The sequence below is a fragment of the Typopeltis vanoorti genome, chromosome 20, assembly GCF_054136105.1.
Source record: "Typopeltis vanoorti isolate ZY-2024b chromosome 20, IOZ_Tvanoo_1.0, whole genome shotgun sequence".
Classification (NCBI taxonomy): Eukaryota; Metazoa; Arthropoda; class Arachnida; order Uropygi; family Thelyphonidae; genus Typopeltis; species Typopeltis vanoorti.
The window spans coordinates 68,758,074-68,781,252 of record NC_143568.1 but is presented as its reverse complement, the minus strand read 5'-3'; the positions used below and the strand labels follow the sequence as shown (position 1 = coordinate 68,781,252).

General features: G+C 35.9%; 1 protein-coding gene across 2 annotated transcripts in view; it reads left to right on the top strand.

Annotated features, from left to right (window-relative positions):
* Window positions 1–23,179, top strand: part of gpp (DOT1 like histone lysine methyltransferase grappa) — a 282,498-nt gene that overhangs the window by 40,563 nt on the left and 218,756 nt on the right. The window contains exons 1-2 of one of the 2 annotated variants that reach the window (XM_090409771.1): window positions 6,013–6,095; window positions 20,239–20,313. In XM_090409771.1, the coding sequence (XP_090265897.1) occupies window positions 20,276–20,313 (38 nt within the window). In that variant the 5' untranslated portion in view covers window positions 6,013–6,095; window positions 20,239–20,275. Of the gene's footprint in view, window positions 1–6,012; window positions 6,096–20,238; window positions 20,314–23,179 lie in introns of those variants that run through there. The other variant, XM_090409770.1, reaches the window with a different exon arrangement.

Below are 23,179 nucleotides of genomic sequence, written 5' to 3'. Positions count from 1 at the left end.
GGATGGCACCAGACTCCTCCCAGGGTTTGAGTATATTGACCTTATCAGGACAAGGAGCAATGCCCTGCCTACTCAAGCCCACACAGCTCGATGGGGTAGTGACGACTCCAACTGTAGGGCTGGCTGCAACTACAGTGAGACATTGTCTCATATAGCCCAATGTTGCTTCTGCACCCATGGGGTCTGCATGAGGAGGCATGATGGCATGGTCTCCATTCTGAACAACCGCTTTAAGAACAAAGGTTGGAAGACTGCCGTGGAACCACATTATAGGGGACCTCCGTGGGTTTGCGTAAGCCAGACTTAGTGATTAAAAGAGATGGTGACATTTGGGTAGGTGATGCCCAGGTGGTGGGAACAGGCCGCCCACTAGCCTATAGCCATAATAATAAAGTAAATTATTATAAAAATAACCAAGATCTAGTTAGTAAGTATGGGAGGAGCATGAGGCAACTCCGAGGTTTACCAGCGCCACCATCTCTTTACATGACGTATGGAGTGCAGATAGTTATAAGGAATTAAAACAGCTTGGGCTTACGCTGAAGGATATAAAAGTTCTTTCCTTGAGGGCCCTACAGGGCACACTGGTGGCATGGCATTGCCACCAGAGAATGACTACAATGATAACTAGAACAGGCATAAGGTAAAACACTTGTAAAGGCGTAGGCCTATATCAAGTCTGGATGCGATGTAAGGGTAGTACTGCCCATAACCAGTACGAATATTAATAAAAATAAATAAATAACCAGTGGTGTACCACAAGGATCAGTGCTTGGTCCACTGTTATTCAATCTGTACATTAATGATATTGGGCAGAATATGACATGTGATATACAACTGTTTGCTGATGATGATGCAAAGATAAGTAAGTAGGGTAATCAGGAATGCTGCTGGTATGCAGTACTTGCAGAATGATTTGAATAGACTGGAATTGTGAAAATGGATGTCAGTAAATGTAAAGTCATTCACTTCGACATGATTAGATATCCATTATCATATTATATTGGTGGATTTATGCTAGAAGAAACTTATGAGGCTGGGGATCTTGGAGTGTTACTAGATAGGAAGTTGAAGTTCAGGGACCATGTAGCAAAGATTGCAAATACAACTCAAAAGATAATTTCAATACTGAAATGAACGTTCTCATATCAGAATTGTGGAATACTGATTATGAAGAAAGATTGAGAATTTGTAGGCTGCAGATGCAATCAAACAGGAGAAAGAGGGGTGATATGATTGAGACACGAACTTCCGAAAGGGTCATACAAAACATCAATTGATGGAATTTTCCAATTTATGGAAGGTGGGGAAAGGACAAGAGGGCATCCTTGGAAGCTGAGAATGAATGCTGCTAAGAAGCAATGAGGCTAGATTTATCTCTCATAGGCTGGTGTGTGATTGGAATGGATTGCTTTGGATGTTGTGTGTGCAAGCAGTCTTGAATGAATTCAAGAATAAGTATGATAGCTGGTGCGTGTAGTATGTGGCCTCCCTCGATGCTGGAGGTTTTTCTTATATATATATATGAGAGAGAGAAATTATCAAAAATATTGTAGGGAAAATTAATCTTATTGAAAATCACTTAGGATATAGTTCTACTATCAGATGTCACATACTGCATAAGCAGATGTTATCAGGTGGCTCTTAATTTGGTAATGCCTAAGTTACAATCCTCTAGGATGCAAGAACCTTTCTATAAGGATTTTTCAGCTGGAAGTGAGTTATCTAGTTTTCTCCTTTGAAAAGTTAGGTTTTTCATCCGGAAAAAACAAGCATAGCCATAATTCAACAGACAAAATAGGTGTCATAGCTCTAATTTCTTTGATTTTAATTCCAGCTAATACTCATCGGTGTGTTGAAGTAGCAGCACACGGGCATTTAATTCTATAAATTAGTTGTGAATTTATGAGCACAACCCTGAAAAAAAGTTTGCACTTGAAGATGCTTCCATCTTCTCAGGTGAAGAAGGGAAGGCTGGTTCAATCAAATGTCAAACCACTGGCACTTTCTTTCATTTAATAGGTCTGGGGTATCAGGAATTTCTTCAAAGCCAGACTGTGGGTGCATAACCATTCATGATATTGGAGGTACAATTTCCATTTCTCACGGTAGACAGCTGCAGACTGCCCAAAGTAAGACAAACCACAGGAGCAAGGAATCTAGGTAGATATCTGGAAATATGAGTTGAGGAAGCTTGCTTTTTAGGTGAGGAAAGGGACAGAGATGTGCCTTCCCCCCCCCCCCCCCCAAATACCCAGTTAGGATTAGTGACACTCTCAATTGTCTTACATATTCTGAAAACCAAATTATCGAAAGGAAAAATGAGCTGATTAGCAAAAAAGGAGAGATTGGTGGAATAGTTGTTGAACTTAATAAGCAATGACTTTTTAAAATATCACTGCTTATTAAGTTCAACGACTATGCCACCAATGAATGAAAGCAATATGAATGTATCTTACGACACATTTGTGTCGTAAGATATATTCACCTTAAAAATTGCCTTTGTCAATATGTGGGGACCTCAGATTGTAGGCATTAGTGAGACCTAGCTATCAGAATCAGACATACTAACTGGTATCGAGTGTAACGGGTACAATATTTTTAGGGAGGATACGAGAGGAGTGGGTGTACCGCTAATGATATCGGATGACTTGAATCCAGTTAGAGTTGAGACCTATGACTAACAGTATTTCATGTGGCAGTGAGTTTGAAGCCATGTGTTGTGAGGTGGAATCTAACAGTATCAATTAGTGGGGTGTTGTTACAGGCCTGGTGGATTGGTTGCTAGTGATGAAGAAATGCATCATCAAATAGAAATGATGAGCGCAAAAAGAGTAATCATAATGGGAGACTTTAATTATACAAATATTGATTGGGCAGCAGTAGAATCTCATGAGAAGAATGAAAATGCATTTATTGAGCTGTTGCAGGACAACTTCCTCCAGAAGGAACCCAAAATCAAAGAGTGTTAGATTTGATAATATTGTCAGAGTGCGTTTCAGTTAAAGACGTAACTATTCTGCCTCCGATTGGTGAGTGATCATGCGGTACTCACTTCGAAAGTGACTAAGTTTATGAACATTCATATAAGGTGACATGCTGAACTACAAAATAGGACGTTATGATCAACTGAGGAGTATACTGAGTTCAGTGGAATGGGAAGCATTTAAACAATACTTAAATGATGCGGTATCAGAATGTGTCCTGAGAGTTCGAAGAATAAATAGGGTATGAGTCAAATGGATGTGTAATCTTATTAAGCAAGAGATTAGAAGAAAAGAATGATGTGGAAGGAATACTGTGTGCATAAGGATGATGTCCATTATGAAAATTATAAGCAGTAGACTAGAATAGTCGCAACTATTGTATGGAAGGCAAAGTCTGAGTATGAAAACTGGCTCTGCTTGATAAAGACAACCCACATGAATTCTGTGCTAGTAAAAGAAAGAATGAATATGAAAGAATAGCTCTTCTAAATTGAGATGGCGTGAGGGTTACAGATGCAGAAGAGGTTCAGCTAACGAGTGCCCATTTGTTAAAAGCTATCAACCTGGTGTACGCGACATTGAGCTCACTGCTACCTCTTCGCTGGATGAAGAAACTCAGGTGTATGAGGACAAGGTATTAGAGCTGTTGCGCTGCACAAACTGAATAAGAATTCAACAATAGGGACTGATAGGATATCAGCATGTGTGCTAAGAGTGTTCAACTGAAGTGGCTATTCCTTTGACTAGGCTGTTTAATATGAGTCTCAGAACAGAAGATTCCACAGGAATGGAAAGAATGTATGGTAATTCCATTGTATAAGGGTGGTGCAAAGACTGGTGTATCCAACTATTGACCAATTAGTATTTTTCAACTTATGGAGGGTGGGGAAAGGACAAGAGGGCATCCTTGGAAATGAGAATGAATGTCACTAAAAAGGGGTGAGGCTAGATTTTTCTCTCATTGCGTTGTGCGTGATTGGAATGGATTGCCATTGGATGTTGTGAGTGCAGGCAGTGTGAATGAATTCAAGAATAAGTATGATTGCTGGGTGCGTGTAGTATGAGTCCTTGGTGGTCTCTCTATAATAATAATAATAATAAATATCTGGTAAACTTCAATTTTAAGTTGAACATCACGGCTCCAATTGTAATTCGTTTCTATCCACTGTTGTTTTTCCCACAAGTGTGGGTTGGTTTCTCCATAAAAGCAGTGTCGCTATCCCTCCAGATAAAGACACTTTAAAGGGAAATATCGGATTTTTTAAATTAAAAAAAATGTTAACTAAGTCATTACAAAACATTTTTCTTTATATTTGGAAAATATATATTGTAATACTATCTTGCCATAGCCTAATTATTTCCAACTATAGGTCGGCAGAAGACAGTCCAATCATAGTTGCCGATTAGAGATTTTCCCCTCGTTTTTTTATCAATATATATATATATATATATATTATTTTTATGTAGTCCGGAGACATCGAACTTTTTCAAGTCATTTCAGGCCTCCATTAAGCGGGCGGTAGTCTCACTAGGTAACGAAATTCATCTTCCACCTGAAGAAAATCACAAACATCCATGCCCACGGCAGGATTCGAGCCCATGATTTATTGAAGAGTGGGTACGCTAACCACTCGGCCAACCAGACCAACGCACATCCCATGTCTCGATATGTTTATTTTTTATCCTTAGTATAAAGTATGTATCAGTTTGGCTCTCACGGCATTATAATATGAAAAGGTTATTTTTATTCATTAAGTATATTTGTATTGATGAAAATAATCAACATGTGCATCTCCTAAGTTCATCTGGATGACAATCTGCTTGTATTATGTGCGTGAATAAGCAGAATATATATATATATTTATTATTACGGGCAACTCCAAGGAGTCCTTAGACTCATCGAGGGAGGCCCTAAACATCACGTCAAGAACAACTATTCAACATCCACACAGTATCTATCATACTTTGCCTTGAACTCATTCACAGTCATGGCACCCACAACAGACTGGCAACTTATTCCACTCATTCACCACTCTCCAAGTAAAAAACCCAGTTCTAACACCCTTATATAATTAGTTTGAATGACTGTATACCAAGAATGAAAAAGAATAAGATTTAATGTTAAGATACTACTAGTTTCGTTATGATAAAACTACATCAACAGATCTAGTATAAAAGACAATAGTCTTTTATACTAGATCTGTTGATGTTATTTTATCATGTCTTTGTTATTTCATATAATTCTTTGCCTGTGATACCTGAAGAATTTGATTTATTCAACGAAGCTAGTAGTATCTTAACATTAACCCTTATTCTTTTTCATTCTCGGTATATAGTCATTCAAACTAATTTTTAATAACATTATCTACCGAGTAAATATGAACAATAATATATATATATATATATATATATATATATATATATATATATATATATATTCATGTGTATAATTTTTAATTTAAAAATATTTTGTTGCGTTGTCAGTTCATTCATACGTGATTCAAGGTCTTGACTATGGAATTGCCAAAGGGAATTCCCGAATTCATTGGCTATTCCGGTTGGTGAATAGAAAAACAAAAGTGGCTCGGCAGTGTCTACTTTTCCTTCTGTGTGAATGAAACGATATAGGGTGTAGCCGGAACTCGTTTTTCATACACAATCGGCTACTACCTTTAGGAGAGTAGCAACACTAACCGGAAGCAACTTTTACTCACGTATGATTCAATGTAGACTTCGAGGTCAACGCGGTGTGTTAATGTCAACGTGCATGTGTTAATGTTGAGTGGGATGAGAGAGCTTCTGCTGTGCGTCATACTGACATCATAGGTATATCATCATAAAAATGACGCACACTTCCGCCCTTGTAATGAGAATACTTCAGGAATTCCTAGTCCTGCCGTAGGAATTCAGACATTATACTTCCATACAAGATATTCATTGTTTTCAATTAATCTCATTTACAGTTATTACTAATTCGTATTTAATTAAAATAAAATTAGCATAACTTCGTTTCCCTTTTTGTATTCTGTGAGACTGCCTTGTAGCTGGTGTTTATAGTTTAGTGTTAAACATGCTACTAAAGTAAAAATTGCTGTTCTTTAGTGTAAGGTAATGCCTTTGTTCTATAAATAGTTTAGAATACAATCATGCGCAGTTATTTTGAAAATTGTCGAGTAAAATTTTCTGTATTCTTACGATATTTTAATGATCATTTTATAGTTAGATTTCATATATAATTATGGAAGGTTAGACGGGGAAAAATTTCGGAGCTTTTCTATGAACGGTAAACGCTGTAAACACTGCATCGTTCTTAATGTTAAGAGAAATGGTTGCCATGGTAAAGCCAAGTCCCTGTACCTTGTGACGTTTGGTTGACGTAAGTGGGTAGGCACAGGAAGGAAGGAAAAGTGAACCGAAAGCCAACTGCTTCAGTCCTATGAACATTCGCTGGGAGGTGGTTCGTAAGTTCTTAGCTTGACACTGGTGACGTCACAAAACGACGTCCCAGGCTAGTGACGTAATGGTACTGGAAATCGACTGCAGTGTAAAGCTGCTCGTTTGTGTGATGACTGTACCGTATGGGTGAAATAGATGAAACCGTTAAGATGTCGCCGTCATTTTTTTTTTTTTAATGTGCATTACTGTTCATTTTAAATATAACATTTTATCATACTGAAACATGTGCATTTTAATTACCTAATGAAAAAAAATTGAATGTTATTAGTATTTCATCAAACCCTCTATTAGAATCCCATCCTGCTTTCTTATGTACAATAAATTATGAACTTAAACTGCTGGTATATTCGTTATTGTATCCATGCCGCTGATGTCGAATAATTATGTAGCTATTCACGTCAGCTCTTAATATTAAATTAATATGACAGCTAAAAAAAAAGTCATTTAAACGTAATAATGCACACAACAGTATTCTCCTTACGAACTATTTTTAGATCATATGAAGTTAATTAATACTGATTTTGAAACTGTTTGGTACTCGCCTATTTCATATCATGTTTCATCCTAATTCGTTTTCGCAGTTTAAAAATCTGTCATTCATTTTGACGAAATGTGCATACTTTATCAAATTTATGTAGTGATGAATTTGTGCTGTATCCTTCTGTCAATCGTTGGTGGGTGTTGCTGTATTATCCAAACATGCCGGAGGTAGTAGACTGCCTTGAAACTCTGTTTGTTTTTAGACCCTCCCTGTCCACGACATAGCTTCTGAGCAGGTTTGAAATACTGAAAAGCAAGACTTCTAATTTAATGGCTGCAGGTCAGGGTGCCTGCTTACAGAGGTCTTTCAACCTTAGTTTTAATTTTTTTTTTTTTTTTTTTTCTGGGAAAACAAACTAACCAAGTGTTTTGTTTTTATTAATCAGTTATAACCTTTGATAATAGATCTGAATTTATAAGTTTCTGGTTATATAAGAAAGCCATTTTTTGACAGTTTATTTTATTATAGGCATCTAAATATATTACTAGCAGCATTTGCTACCTGGAATATAACACACACACACACACACATTCCTATGAGGAAAAAAATGATTTTATATGGGTGTAGGCCTTATTTCTTGGCATGTATCTTCAAAGGATATACAGTATACTATGATAATTCAACATAGTTTAAGCCTTCATTTGTTAGTTTCTATCCCATTTTCCATTGTATTAGGCTAGAATGGTTTGTCACTGGCAAGTAACTTAGCTTCTTGAAGCCTAATTAGTACTCTCATAGGGCAATTAATACTGTCTTCACAGTATATTATGACTATCTGTTGCATATGTTCTGTCTGGTTTGTTGGATGACCAATGTGAGTTTCTGGGAGAAAAAATTCTGCCTCATCCATATCAGATCAACTAACTCACCTTCTTTTAAAAAGCTCTGATAAAGATTCTTCACATCCTAGAATGGGATTCAAAACCAGGTCTTTGCAAAAACAAAGGACATTGTCAAAACCCAGAGGTGCTCCAGCAGTTTTTCTTCCAAATTGATCTGTTACTTGGCATGTTTGCCTCCTGGTAGGTATTGTTATAGCCTTTTGGTAGCAAACATTTCTGCATACATAAGACTAGGCTTCCAGAAGAAAGACTGTTATAGATTTGATTTTAGTTGTTGATAAAAGGATCTTTTCTAGGCCTTTTTTTCAGTTGGTTCCTGAGTTGGAACGTTTTTGGCACAGGCAAATTATTATTTTTTTTTCTGCTCAGAAAGTCGAGATTTTAATCTCACAATGCAGAAAAACGACTTTAGAACTTGGGCTATTTCAGACAATGATATACTGCACTCATTCAGAAATATGCAGTAGCGGCAGTTGTGTGTACTCTCTTCCCAGAGTCAGTAGCCTTAATTCACCTTCTGGTGGTAGCTAAAGGTAGAGGCCAGATGGTTGCTTACTGATTTTCAAAAAGTTATTTGGGACTATAGAGTTCCAGTTGTTCCCTTTGGGGAACAAAAGGTGTTAAAGGATTGTTACTAGACATTTTATAGAAATGTGTGGTCTCCACACATTTCTATAAAAATGCTTGGTCTCTACATCTTAGAATTGCATGTAATTATTGTCATGGCAAAAATTATACACACACACACACCCAATTCTCCATTTACACGATTGGTTCCAGAAAAAATCGTGTAAATGCAAACCGTGTAAAAAAGGATACAGTGCATATGAAAAAAATAAAAGAATCATTCCGATATGAACAATAAGTTATTTTCAAACAAAACTATAATAAATTTAATTTAATCCTTTATCCAAGTCTGAGAAAACAAAGTTTGCACCTGAAAGTATCTTCAGGACTGAGGTAAAGTGGTACAACACCGGGCAACTCATTGCAAAGGTGGAGCAAGCTCACATCACTCCTATCTCAGTATCCCTCATAATGCAAAACACATCTCCTTGTGGATATGTATAATGTTATGCATTAACGGGAGGGCCACTACCCAGACTAGTTTCGATCTTTATTGAGGTCTCTTCAGTGGGAGCCAGGCTCAGACATGGAGATACCAGGCAGAAGTAGCAAGGTCATCTCTACCTATAGGAGTTGCCAAAAGGTGGTCCACCTTTTTATTAAATTACTCTGGATTTAAAGAAAGATGTTGAAAGTTTATTTTTCACTTGGTTAGACTATAATAAATTTAGTTTAATTCTTTATCCAAGTGTGAGCAAACAAAGTTTTTGCCTGAAAGTATCTTCAGGACTGGGATAAGGTAGTACAACACTGGGAAACTCGTTGCAAAGGTGGAGCAAACTCACATCACTCCTATCTCAGTATCTCCCATAATGCAAAACACATCTCCTTGCAGATATGTATAATGTTATTCATTAAGGGGAGGGCCACTACCCAGACTAGTTTCGACCTTTATTGAGGTCTCTTCAGTGGGAACCAGGCCCAGACTTGGAGATACCAGGTAGAGGCAATAGCAAGGTCATCTCTACCTATATCTTTCTCTAAATCCAGAGTAATTTAATAAAAAAGGTGGCACACCGTTTGGCAACTCCTATAGGTATAGATTACCTTACTATTGCTTCTGCCTAGTATCTCCACGTCTGAGCCTGGCTCCCACTGAAGAGACCTCAATAAAGGTCGAAACTAGTCTGGGTAGTGGCCCTCCCCTTAATGCATAACATTATATATATCCGCAAGGAGATGTGTTTTGTATTATGGGAGATACTGAGATAGGAGTGATGTTAGCTTGCTCCACCTTTGCAACGAGTTGCCCGGTGTTGTTACTACCTTACCCCAGTCCTGAAGATACTTTCAGGTGCAAACTTTGTTTGCTCACACTTGGATAAAGGATTAAACTAAATTTATTATAGTCTAACCAAGTGAAAAATAAACTTTCAACATCAAACAAAACATATGCATGCATCTCTTAAAGAAAATAGTGTGCCACTAATAAAACAGAAATTTGAAAAGGTCCAAATACACCCGTGCATATGGTTATTAGTTAAATTTTATGCACCTTCACTTTCTGACAGTAGCTGCATTCTTTTGTGTGAGACTGGAATTAAATCACTTGAACTACTTTTGTTGTCGTGTTCATACTGCAATGCTGAAACATTTTCTTCAGTGAAGGAAACTAAATTCAGTAATTCTGAAGGTTGATTTAAAAAAAATTTTTTTTTGTCACAAACTGTAATTAATCGTTGAAATCCTGTTTTGACTAGATCTTTATGTAATTCTTCATATTGTACCATACATGACTTCAGTTTACGTTTAAACTGTTCAGCTCATTCAGTATTTGGATCATGTGTAAGAAAATGACTTTGCAATTTTATTAGCCATTTGAAGCCCTTTTTTAATTAATCCTGCAGTAAGTGGAATCTCATCAACATCACTTTTCTTTTTCATCGAGATTCTCAAGGACAGCTTCTATGATTTCATCATCACTAACAGCTTTGTCAGCCATCAATTCTTCAATATCTGCAGATGAAAAACCATCAAATCCTTCTCTGTCAACTGCATGTGCTAATCTTGATTATATTGGGATATTCAATTGTATGCAAAAAGTACAGGGCTTTTCTGTTTCACACATTCTGGCCAAGTAGCTTACCAGCATGCATTTAAAGTTGATGGTTTCAATTCTGATAATGCCAACTTAGCAAGTTCGATGCAATCCAAAATAGAAATTTTCTTCCTCATATCAATAACTGTCGGTAAATTATCCTTATCTAGTTTATCCAAAATGTATTGGAATGTTTTTATGTAGTAAGTTTTGAAGGTAGCGATCACACCATGGTGTGGTGGTTGTATTAGGTGGCAGAAAACAAAATTCCACATTCGGGTGTTCTAAAATGGGATGGACAGGCACATTGTCTATAATCAATAAAACTTTAAAGTCCATCAAATAGCGTTTAACTTCTGGAACAAAACAATGATGGAACAATTAATTAAAAATGTCTTTTTGTAACCCAACCTTTTTTTGTTCACCTTCCAGTGCATTGGTAACATGTTAAAATCCACACCTTTCAATTAATGAGTAATGGTTTTAATACTCGTATACGATCTCCTGAAGCATTGCTGCAAAATAATTGTCACACGGTCCTTAGCTGCTTTAAAGCCACCAACACTTTTTTGTGATTTTGCTATATAAGTTCTACTTGGCATTTGTCTACATTCTGTTGTGTAGAGTAATCCTTGATATTTAAAACATCGAGGGGATTCCCCAAAATTCAAGTTTAAGTACATGTGTACCGTACTAGGAAATGATAATTATAATGGAAATACTGTTTTTAACAGAATTGAACTCAAACAGAAATTTTAAAAATGAGCACCATTTGAACTGTGTTAAATCAAAATATACAGTGTAAAAACAGAATTGCTTTTGTTCTCTAAACCGTGTTATTTCAAAATTGTGGAGAAAAAAAAAAAGCCATGTAAAAAGAGCATAGGTGTATGGTGGACACCTACGGAATAGCAATATCGCTGATATATTTTTGCATTTATTCCTGTTAAAGATTCCCCTTTACATATTTCTAATATATAAATAGACATCACATAATTCCTAAAATTAAACACATTAAATATATTAATGCTTAATGGAGAGGACACTTTTCAAAACATAAACAGCTCAAGCGTGCAGTCACAAAAGATGTGCAGAAGGTTCAGCTTGTCAAATTCTTAGCGTTCCAGTGGTTTTAAATGGCCCAGAAGGCGAGGCAGGGTGTGCACTGTGACAATAGCACCCAGCAGTCATTAGTGGCTGTGATTGGTTATTGTTTGGAGTAGTCCAATTGAACATTGTCATGAGTCGCTGTTTTTGTTTTCTGAGTTTCAACTATTTTATGTGTGTGAAGTGTCAACTGATGTGTTTCGAACACCGATATAGACAACTTTTTAATATATGTTTATAATTTCTATAAATTAAGTTTTTTTGCCCATATTTACAAAGGGAAGCAGTGTTGACGATATGCTGAAGGTTCTGTTTTCTGCCAGAGCTTTTGGGGATTGTATCATTATATTCTAATGACGTTGGAACTTGTGTATAATAAGTAAAATGAGTTATTTCAGCCTTTCTTTGGTTCAATCTGGAAAAATAACAATTTCCCAAGTGATCACTTTTTCCAATTTCTGTGTGTATTATATAGCTGTATTTAAAAATCATATTAAAAAAAAATTCAAATTATCCATGTCTCACTTTAGTATTTGCCAATGATCTAACTCGCCATGAAGCATAACCCCTTTGTGCTTCTTACGTTAACAGCACGTGAAGCATAGCGCTATTGTTCATTATATTAATTGATAGATTGACGTATTCAAAGTTATCCTATAATTAATTGCATTAGATCCATTAAGATAAGTGCTGATGCACTATGCACTCTTAAAACTTTTATACATCGATAAAAATGCAATCATATTATCAAATTGACATGAATTTTAGCATGGGTTGTATAAGCCACAGAACAGCATGCCCAACCTAAATGGGCATGTGATGCTACCAGTATATATATGTGTGTGTGTGTTTCTAATTATTAACTGACTTAAACACCGAGAAAAAATACAAGAGATTTCATAAGGTTTCACTACTAGTTTCATCGGAAATGCCGACTTCGTCAGGTGAATACAGTACCGTGGAGAAAACATCTTACAAATATATTGTACTTGAGACAAAACAGAGTTTAGAACAAGTAGTAGTTATGTTTGAAATTGAATCCAAGCATTAGTTCTGGCATGAAGCACTGTGCGTGTGAATGATATCATGAGTGCGCCAAAACTGGATTACAGTGCTACGTGAATTGGGCAGGCTGTAACTGAAATTGCTGTTTAGATGGACAGGGTCAAGAGCTATTTCTTTAGATTCCAAGATTCGTTTTTCTAATTCATCGGAGCATTTATGGATGTTTGAAATTGAGTTCCAGTCTATTTATTGTTGTCATTCTTCAACATTGGTATTGGCCGAGAATAAAATGTGGCTGGATAGGGCACTAGCACAGACTCTGTTATAAGAAATGTCACGTTGGTGTTCTTCTAGGCAGAGAGAGAGAGAGAGATGGACTTTTCTGTCTGGCCATAATATGGTTTGCCACAACTGCAAATGATTTTGTATACTGTTGGGAACTGAAGTCAGTTGTATTTTACTTTAGGTTGACTGAGGTAAGATCGGAGTTTTGGAAAGGTGGAGAAATATGTTTTAACATTAAATTTCTTCAGGATAGTTCAGGAGAAAGAGAACTTATATACGGTAAGGAGATGTAGGCTGTTGGGTTTGAGTTATCTTCATTACTATGTTGATTACGTATTATCTTCATTACTATGTTGATTACACTAAGACAATCATATATATTTAATCCAGCGCTGCAATCCAGTTTTGACGCACTCATGATATTCACATGCACAGTGCTTCACTCCAGAACTAATGCTCGGACTCAATTTCAAACACAACTACTACTTGTTCTAAACCCTGTTTTGTCTAAAGTACAATATATTTTTAAGATATTGTTTTCTCCATGGTACTGTATTCACCTGACGAAGTCTGCATTTCCGATGAAACTAGTAGGTGAAACCTTATTAAATCTCTTGTATTTTTTCTCGGTGTTTAAGTCAGTTAATAATTATAAGCATGTCATTTAACCGAGTCAATTACTGTGTGTGTGTGTGTGTGTGTGTGTGTGTGTGTGTGTGTGTGTGTGTGTGTGTGTGTGTGTGTGTGTGTGTGTGTGTGTGTGTGTGTGTGTGTGTGATGCTTACATTGAGAAGGGGGGGGGGAGTTGTTTGACCTGTCGATGGACAGTTGATGGAAGACAGAAGGAACGTATAAACATTGGATTTTAAGGATTATATTCTCTTTTGGAAATATGAGAGAGAATATTCCAAAATATAACAGTAGAAGGAATGAATGAATAAGAATGTGTTCTCAGAGTTTGGAGTTGAACTAAGTGTTGAATAGCTGTTGCAGTTTTTGTTTTCAAATTGTGATGTGAACTGTAATGAACATATTGGTAGAAAATGTGGCAGAAACTAATCTGTGAAATAATCGAGTTACTTGGAGTGATATGTCATTAATCAACTTCTCTTCTATATTGAGCCAAGTATTTCAAGGGGTCCTTAAGGACACTGTCCTAAATGTGAAGCAGCATTCAGTGGTTGGATGGATTTGTGTACCATTAATAGCTGTTCAGAGATGAAGTAATATTTTGAGTGAAAGAGAAATTTTTCTTACATGTTGAGGAGAGATATTTGTAGTATGTTTATAGTACATAATGAGGATATTAAAGATCCATCCTTTTACAGCCAAATCTATGGATATATGACATCCTAGGCACAGTTCATGTCTTAAGTACAAGAATTTGCCAAACTAAAGTATCTGTATCTTAGTAATATGTTTATGCCAAGAAAGATTGGAAGTTAGTTATTCAAAGAAATAAATCATCTTTTTCAGCAATCTGGACGTTGTTAAATGTAAGACTGGAAGATAAGTTTTTGAGAAAAATAAGATAGGACTGAATTTTACTAGCATTGAAATTAATACTATTATCAAAATACTTGAAAGAACACTTTGGAGATCAGAAATTAGGTCTAAATGTTGATAATCTCCAATTTTTGTTAATGTGCATGTGTTGCAGATTTGTCAGATGTGAAGATTCAAGATGAGATTTGTGGTTTGCTGATAGGTGTACTGTTGTTAGCAGACAGTTTTTAGATTTGCAATCAACTCTGATCATATATTCAACATAAAAGGGAGTAGTCATGAAAGAACAGAACCTTGGAGAATTGCATCATTAGTTGTTGCAAAGTTTCAGGATCTTTCCACCATTGCACATAATGTGACTTAAATTTTACATATATGAATCCCATGGACAGGCTAAGGAATTAGATAATCCAAAAATCCTTTTATGACATACCAAACACGGAACTTTCAAATCACTTCAGACCTGAAAAACAATTCTGGATACTACTACCTTAAAGACATTCACAAACAATACATGTCTGCAGTGGGATTCAGATTTACAGCCTATTGGTTGGAGAGTGGAAGCACTATTCACTCTGCAATGATACCATCAAAAGTTGCAGAAGACTGTGATGGAGGCTTACTTAATAAGCCTTTGTGCCAAATCCATTTGAATGCCCTAAACATATCATACACATCTACTTAAGATTTTTCAAACTTTTCTGTGACATTGACCCACAGTGGCAGAATCTACTGACAGGTTATCAGTTGAGAGGTCATCATCAAATTCCTGCCATGTATCCTCAAGGGGTGTACAGGATATGATAGTACTACATGAAAAATTTACATCATTACTTCCTATCTACAATTTTCCTCCAAATCAGTCTGTTACTTGTCAAGACTCCAACATTATCAGATCTTATATTTCTATCATTTAAGGCACTTTGTACCATATCAATCCACCTATATCTTGGCCTTTCTCTGGATCATTTTCCTGCCAACCTGGCAGAGAACACTTGTTTTGCTAATCTTTCCCCACCCATTCTTTTTAAGTGACCATACCACCTGAGATTAGCTCTGCTAACGCATTCCTGGATGCTGATAATGTCAAGTTCTTAACTACTATCCTTGTTTTTAATATGATATTGCCATTGATGCCATCTGTTCATGCCGCTAATCTTTCTCAGGACTCTCATATCTGTGGTCTCTAGTCTTTGGTCAAGTGTTTTACTTCTGACCCAGCTTTCAGATCCACAAGTTTCAACACCGTCTTGTATAGAGCTAATTTAGTGTTCCGACTAATTTCTCTCTTATTCCATATGAATTTATTCAATTGACTTCCTATAATACCAGCTTTGTGGATTCTGATGTCTATTCCCATATTTAATTTACCATCGTCACTAAAAATTGTGCCCAAGTAGCTGAAATGTTTGACTTTTTCCACAGGTTCTCCGTTCACAACGCAGTTGACATTTTCAATGATTCTGCCTATTTTCATTGTCTTTGTCTTTTTATTGCTGATCTTCACACCATATCTACAACAACTGTTATTCAATTTAGTCAAGGAATCTTGCAGACTTGTAGCGGATTTATTTAGAAGTATGACATCATCCGCATAAAGCAAAGAGCTGACATTAACATCTCTAATTTTGATATCAGGTTTAATACCACTTTCCTTCATAATGTACATCCATGTCTAACACCAGATTTAACATTAAACCATCTTCCTGTACTTCCTTCAATTCTAACTGCTGACTTACAACTCAAAGAAGTATTGCTTGATATAATGCCCATTGACACCATATAACTGTAGCATATTGAATAGCTTCTCTCTTGGCACCTTGTCATATGCCTTTTCCAAATCGACAAAACCTAATTACAGATGTTTGTTATATTCCCATGATTTTTCAACTATTTCTCGGAAAGTGAAGATCTGATCCTCACAACCTCTATTTGGCCTGAATCCTGCTTGTTCTTCACCAAGCTTTTCTTCCACAATTTTTCTCAACCGTTTCTCAAGTATACTTGCATAAATCTTACCAAGAATACTCATTAAGGAAATACCTCTATAATTCTCACATTCAGTTTTATTTCCCTTTTTATATATGGGTACTATGAGAGCTCTACTCCAATCATTGGGAATTCGTCCCTCTGTTCAGAACTTCTGAAGTATGCAGTGCAGCCACTGTAAGACTTTTATACCACCATACTTCAGCATTTCTGGTCGAATATCATCTACTCCTGCTGCCTTTCCACATTTTTCAAGCCTTTGATAGTTTTTTCTACTTCAAGTATGGATATGCATTCCTGACTGTATGCCTGTTGAGTGTTTTTTACCACTGTGCTATCACTGCCTGTTTCATTTAGCAATTTTTCGAAGTAATTACTACATACTACAAGGATATCTGTTTCTCCTGTTTTCATGTCACCGTTATCATCTCTAACTCCTTGTACAGCATTCTTTCCTCCATTTCTAAGCTTCTAAAACAACCTCCAGAATATTTTACCACCTTCTTGATATTTATTTTCTATATTCTTGCCAAAGTCCTCCCATGACTTTTGTTTAGCAGTTTTACACAGTGTTTAGCATTCTTGCATTTGTCTCTGTATTATCTAAGAGCACAAGCTGACTTATTTGACAGGAACTTTTGATATGCTTTCTTCTTTTCCTTCACTGCCTCTTTTACTTCCTGTGTCCACCATGGAGTTCTGATTTTTCTATCCTTGCAGACAACCTCACCACATGCCTCTCTGGCTGAATCAATCAGGGTTTTCTTCAAGGCTTGCCACTGAATCTCCAAAGTTTGGTTCCTGCTCTCAAACTCTTTCATTTTTTCTTCAATAATCTTTGTGTATTTTAGTCTACAGTTCACACCTGAGAGCTGCTCAACTTTTATTCGCTTTAAAACTTTCTTACATGTTATTCTTTTCAATATGAAATTCAATTTTATCTTGCTCAAGATTAAATCGTGATCAAATCCTCTGTGCACTCTGATGTCCTCTGCCAGGGAGAAAATATCACTATCAACAATAACATAGTCAAGGAGACTTTTCTTATTCCTTGCCTCTTCTCTCCATGTGAATTTGTGCACATTTTTATGTTTGAACATTGTGTTAGTAATAACCAGTGCATTTTCTGAGCAGAATTCCACAAATATTTGCCATTATTTGCTTTGCTCTTTTCTCCAAATTTTCCCAAAATATTTTTGTATGTCTGATAATCATTTCCTACTCTGCTATTTAGATCCCCAACAAGGGCCAACTTTTCCTTTTTCATTGTGTCAGTAGCTTTCTCTAGCGCTTCAAAAAATTCCTCCACTTCTACCTTAGTAGAACCTTCTGTGGGACCATAGGCACAAATAAGTCTCATTGTCCAGTTCCCCATTCTCATGTTTGCCCACATCACTCTACTTGACACTGCCTGCCATTCAAGAAGATGAGCCTCGTATTTTGTGTTGAATACTATGGCTACTCCTTCTTTTCCTTGATTGTCATTGCCTGAATATAACATTTTGTATTTATTGCTCAGAAAGATCTCACCAGTTTTTGTCTTTTTTGTTTCAGTCACCCCTATTATGTCGATCTGGTACTTATCTAATTCCTCGGCTAGCTCCATTTCTTTGCCATTCAGGCTTCTTATGTTGATAGTACCGATGTTTAATTCTGGTGATGTTGAGTTGGGGTGTGTTTTCAGATATGCTCCAGTAGCTGACTTTTCGCTGTTCACCCTGGTTCCCTAGCAAAAACAACGGGGGCCTTGTTTAACTGGGCGATGCCCCATCTGGCATGGAATTTTGTCATGTTGTACCATCATTTTTTATTTTGGTTTAACCAATAGGAATACAATTTGGTTGGCTAAATCCCAAATTGCCAGCCAATCCTTGTTCGTTCAGTATCCAGGTAGATACCCAACAGGTACACCACGAGAAGGTGAGGATTGGACATTAGGTCAGAAGCCCTGGTCGGTTCTCCGCATTCCTTTAAAGCTGTGTGGAGGTCTCCTCCAGTGGAGAGGTTTCTGGTAGCATTTTAGTTCACTGTTAATGATTTTTTTTCGCTATTACTTTAGGATGAATTGAAGTGAACAAGAGTGGATGATAATTTTTTGGTAAAGACTTATTTGCTCTTCTTAGGAAGACGTGGACTAATTTACAAGCTGCAGGATAGATATTAGGGGAATAGGAATAAATGCAACATAGAACATGAGTCAATTCTGGATCATAGCACATATTTGGAGCAATTAGAGAAATGCTATCAAGAGACCTTGGTATTCAGTTCAGGTATCACTTTTGATATCTTTCTGGTGAAAAATCAAAGGTGGGATTGGATGTTGTGTGTCTGGAATGGTTGGTGAACATTTACCAAGCTCATCAATAAATTAAAGATGCCAAGAAATTATATTCTTGGTTTAATCCTTTATCTAAGTGTAAGGAAACAAAGTTTGCACGTGAAGTAACTTCATGACTGGGCAACTCGCATACAGAGGCTAATGACTTCACATCACTTGCCTTAGTATTCAATAATGCAAAGCATATATTCTTACAAACATGCATAATGGTATGCATTAAGGGAAGGGTCACTACCTAGACCAGGTTTGACCTTTATTGAGATCTCATCAGCAGGAGCCTGATCCACAAGTGATACCAAGGTTGAAGTAATACAAAAATTTTTATAGTATAACCAAGTGGAAAAACTTTCAACAAATTGCAAGAATTGGAGGGAATTTAAGAATCCAGAAGATTGATATATTCTATGGATAACTCTGGAACATAACCGTTATCTAATCCTATTTTTGCTTTCAGATGATTATGTTCTATAGCTTTTGGCAAAAAAAAACATAAAGCACAACTGTTATTTGGACATGATCTCTTGCATTTTCAAAACCAGTTTTTGTATGTGTTGGTAATTGTCTTACGTATAAACATAAAAAGAACAAGGAGATTTTTATATGCTTGATTCTCCTCCTATACAGCCTTGGATTTTTCAGAGAACCAAGGATCAGAAGGATTCTTGGTTTTGATCAGAAGGTAATCCAAGGAAGGAAATGAGACATTGAAATCATTAAGGTAATCCCACTTGGCATTCTTATAATGCTAGGCAAGTTGGAAAACATCTGTGTGAATGTTACTCTATTATGAAAGAAATTAGCACTAGACTGTGGTCTGAATTGCCTATAAGGCAAATAATATCCACAGTGGACTTGGCAGAATTATTAGTGAGGAGGAGTTCAAGAGTGTTCAGGGAATGGTTGGATTTATCAGGTATTGTGATAGGCATATAAAAAAAAAATCAGGTGTTATTATTGGACGAATTATCTTTGGCATCCCTATCTGTTGGATAAGTACATGTGGAGAAGGAAAGCCAGTTGTGAATATTACAATCTCAGGAAGAAGACCTGTAGTAAAACTTACTTGTTGACAGTAACAATACAAAATGGATTCAACAAATTCTGCTGCCGTCATTAATAGCTGCAGGGACAAAAATAATGTGTGATGCTGGGACAAAAATAATTTGTAAGTTAATTTTCATTAATTAGCATATACTGAACATTCACATTTGTCTCTTCATACCTTTGTGATTACCTTGAAAATGCCTAACTGGAGATGAAATATTGGTAATTTTTTACCTGTTGGGTTTGATAATATGTTAAATTATCAATCTGTGCTCATGTCTGCAAGAGTGTAATATTGGTAATTGTACATAGTGATAAAAAGTAGACTGAAGTGTTTTGGTAGTGCTGAATTGCTTTGTTTATGTATTTACTGAATTTCAAATGTTAATTACTGTCTCCCCAGTAATCTTTTTAATATTTATTAAAACACCAATAATAGATGAATGTCTAATTTTAGAAAAAAAATTTTTTAGATGGGTCTGCGAAGATTTCCCAGAACTAAAACTAGCAATGGAAAATCATGTTTTGAACGATTATGATACAAAAAGGTGAGTTTTAAATTAAATTAAATGCATTGAAAATGTCAACTGCAAAGTTTTTCTCGAGTCGACTCTCACTATAGCAAACTTATAGAGGAATCGCAATATTTTGCTGTAGTGAATTGCCTTTAGACCAGCATTGTGTCTATGAGCTTTTAGTCAGAACTTTCCAGTAGTTTGTTATAATGAGTGTTAAAATTGTGTTTGATATAGTGTGAGTCAGCTGTATCAAAGTAAAGGTAGAAAGGTTTTTTTTTTTTTTTTTTTTTTTTTTGTTACTGTTTTGCAAAGCTGTCACAAGAAAACAGATCACAAAAAGTTTACTTTCTTATTACTTTTATTTCTACATGTTGACTGAATAGCAAGAGCAAAGGTTGTCAGTATTCGTGAATTATTTTCTTGTGTTGATTATATCATTATCAAAATCCTAATATGTGCTGTCAAGGGGTGCACAAGTTGTTACAGTAGTATGACATAAAAAGCTTACATTATTACTAACTTCCTGTTGCCAATTTTCCACCAAATTAGTCAGTTTTCTGTCAGGACTCCTAAGATGAAACAGTATTTTAGATTAATGCAGTAAAAAGTGCTCTTTATCTAGATCTTGGCCTTTTTTCCTGCAAAGATGATACCTGTTTTGCTAACCAATCCTATCTCATTCTGTTTGTGAATATATCAACTGAGATTCGCTTTGACTTAACATTTCTGTATGCTAACAATGTCAAATATCTTTATTTTTAACATGATTCTGCCATTAATGTCATCTTATTTCTCCCTCATCCCATTCCTATCAATTTTCTCAAAACTGGCATGTCTCCGATTTATTTATAACCATCTCTCTCAGATCTATATGTTAAAGTTGATTTGAACACAGTTTTGTTTTTAAATTTGTTTATAGCAGTTTATTATTTTGACTGATTTCTCTTTTATTCCATATAAATGTATTCAGTTGACTTCCTACCATACCATGTTTGCTAATTCTGTTGTCTATTTTCATATTTGGTTTTCCATGTTCACTAAAAATTGTGCCTAAATGGCTGAAATGTACTTGTTGTATAGGTTTCCCATTCAGAATATAGCTGACGTTTTCTTTGTTTCTGTATTTTACAGTCTTTCTTCTTACTACTGATTTTAATGCTAAATTTGTTATAGCAATTATTCAGTTTAGTTAATTAATCCTTCAGCTTTATAGTGAATTCACTCTATAATAATAACTGCATAAGGTAAAGACCCAGGATTAATAGCTCCAGTTTTGATATCAGGTTATTGCCATCTCCACTGCTATTCATCATCTATATGGTGATCTATAAAATTGAATAACAGTTGAGTTTGCATTACTCTCACCTAATCTTCTTCTTGTATCCCTTTGCCACTTCTAATTACTGATTTACAAGTTACATATAGACTTTGTTCTATATAACATTCCATTTACGCTATATAATTGTAACATATCATGCAGCTTTCCTCTTAGCACCTCGTCATTGTGCGTTTTCCAGATCTACAAAACTTCAGTACTGATCATTTGTTATATTCTGATTTCAAAAGAAATCCGATCCTGACAGTTCTTTTTTTATGTATCTTCCACCCAAGCAAGATTATAAACCTTTAGTACTGTGGATGGGTTAAGGATCTATTTTTTGTTGTATTTTTTTATTCATTTTTTATTCAAGTCCAGAAAGATCATATCTGCAGTCTTGCCATTAATGCTGTTGCAACTTTCACACAGCCCTGCTTTGCCCACAGAATTGTGTGAGCCTAGTTCCATTAGTGGTGCTGTGCACAGCCAACATTCGCATGTTTATCAGTAGAGAGAGAGAGAGAGTTGCCTAGCACATACAGGTTAACATGCCATGGGAAGATTATGAGAACCGTGCAACTGTAATAGCATATCACACAATCTGAATTCATTGGACTTCGAATTGTGGTTGGAGAGAATAAGTCTGCAAGAATGATACCCTAGCATCATCAGCTTGAAGGTGGATTTGGTGTGAGCAGTGGCAGTGTTTCCATTGGATGTTGTACATGCTGGCATTGATATGTGGTCTCACAGACTTTGGAATAAAGAAGAACATTTTGAACATCGAGTGCTGCTTTATGCATGTTATACACGTGATTTGTATGTGCTGAAAGCTGTAAATGAGTTACTGATAGATTAAAGGTTTAGACACTGTTCAAGTTGTAACAGTATTTATGTCTTGACAAGGTAGAGACCAAAATGGAACTTTTTAATGCATTTCAGGCATCCTGTAAGTAGGTTGATGGGTCTCATGCCAAGCAAGGAAATGCATCTACTACCTAAGGCAATTACACATATCCATGCTTTTCCTCCTGAAACTCAGGTTTTCATCTTACGAAGTAGGCAAACTAGCCATTACAACACATACAATTAACAGACATCATGACACTGTCCTCATAACCAGAGTTACTTCAATCATGAATCCAAATAAACCAAACATTGCTCATTGCAGGATTTGAACCTGGAGCTTTTTTTTTTTTTTTTTTTTTTTTTTTTTTTTTTTTTTTTTTTTTTTTTTGGAGAGCAGATATTCTAACCACTTGGCTAACCAGGCTGTCAAATCTTTCCTGAAACACACTAGAGAAATTCCTCTACTTCTCACATGAGATCTGTACTCCAATCATCTCTAATTGACTTTCTGTTCATGCAACCATAAAAGTTTTATACCTCTGTACAGCATTTCATGTTAAACATTTTATATATTTCAGCAGCTTTTCCACATATCAGGTTGATGATTTTTTCCTACCTTAAGAATTGCATATTTCTTTAAAGAAATATGCAAAACCATTGCTGAAGAACCAGGTTTACAAATAAATGACATGAATATCAATTGCATTAAATATTGGAAAAGCATAAAAA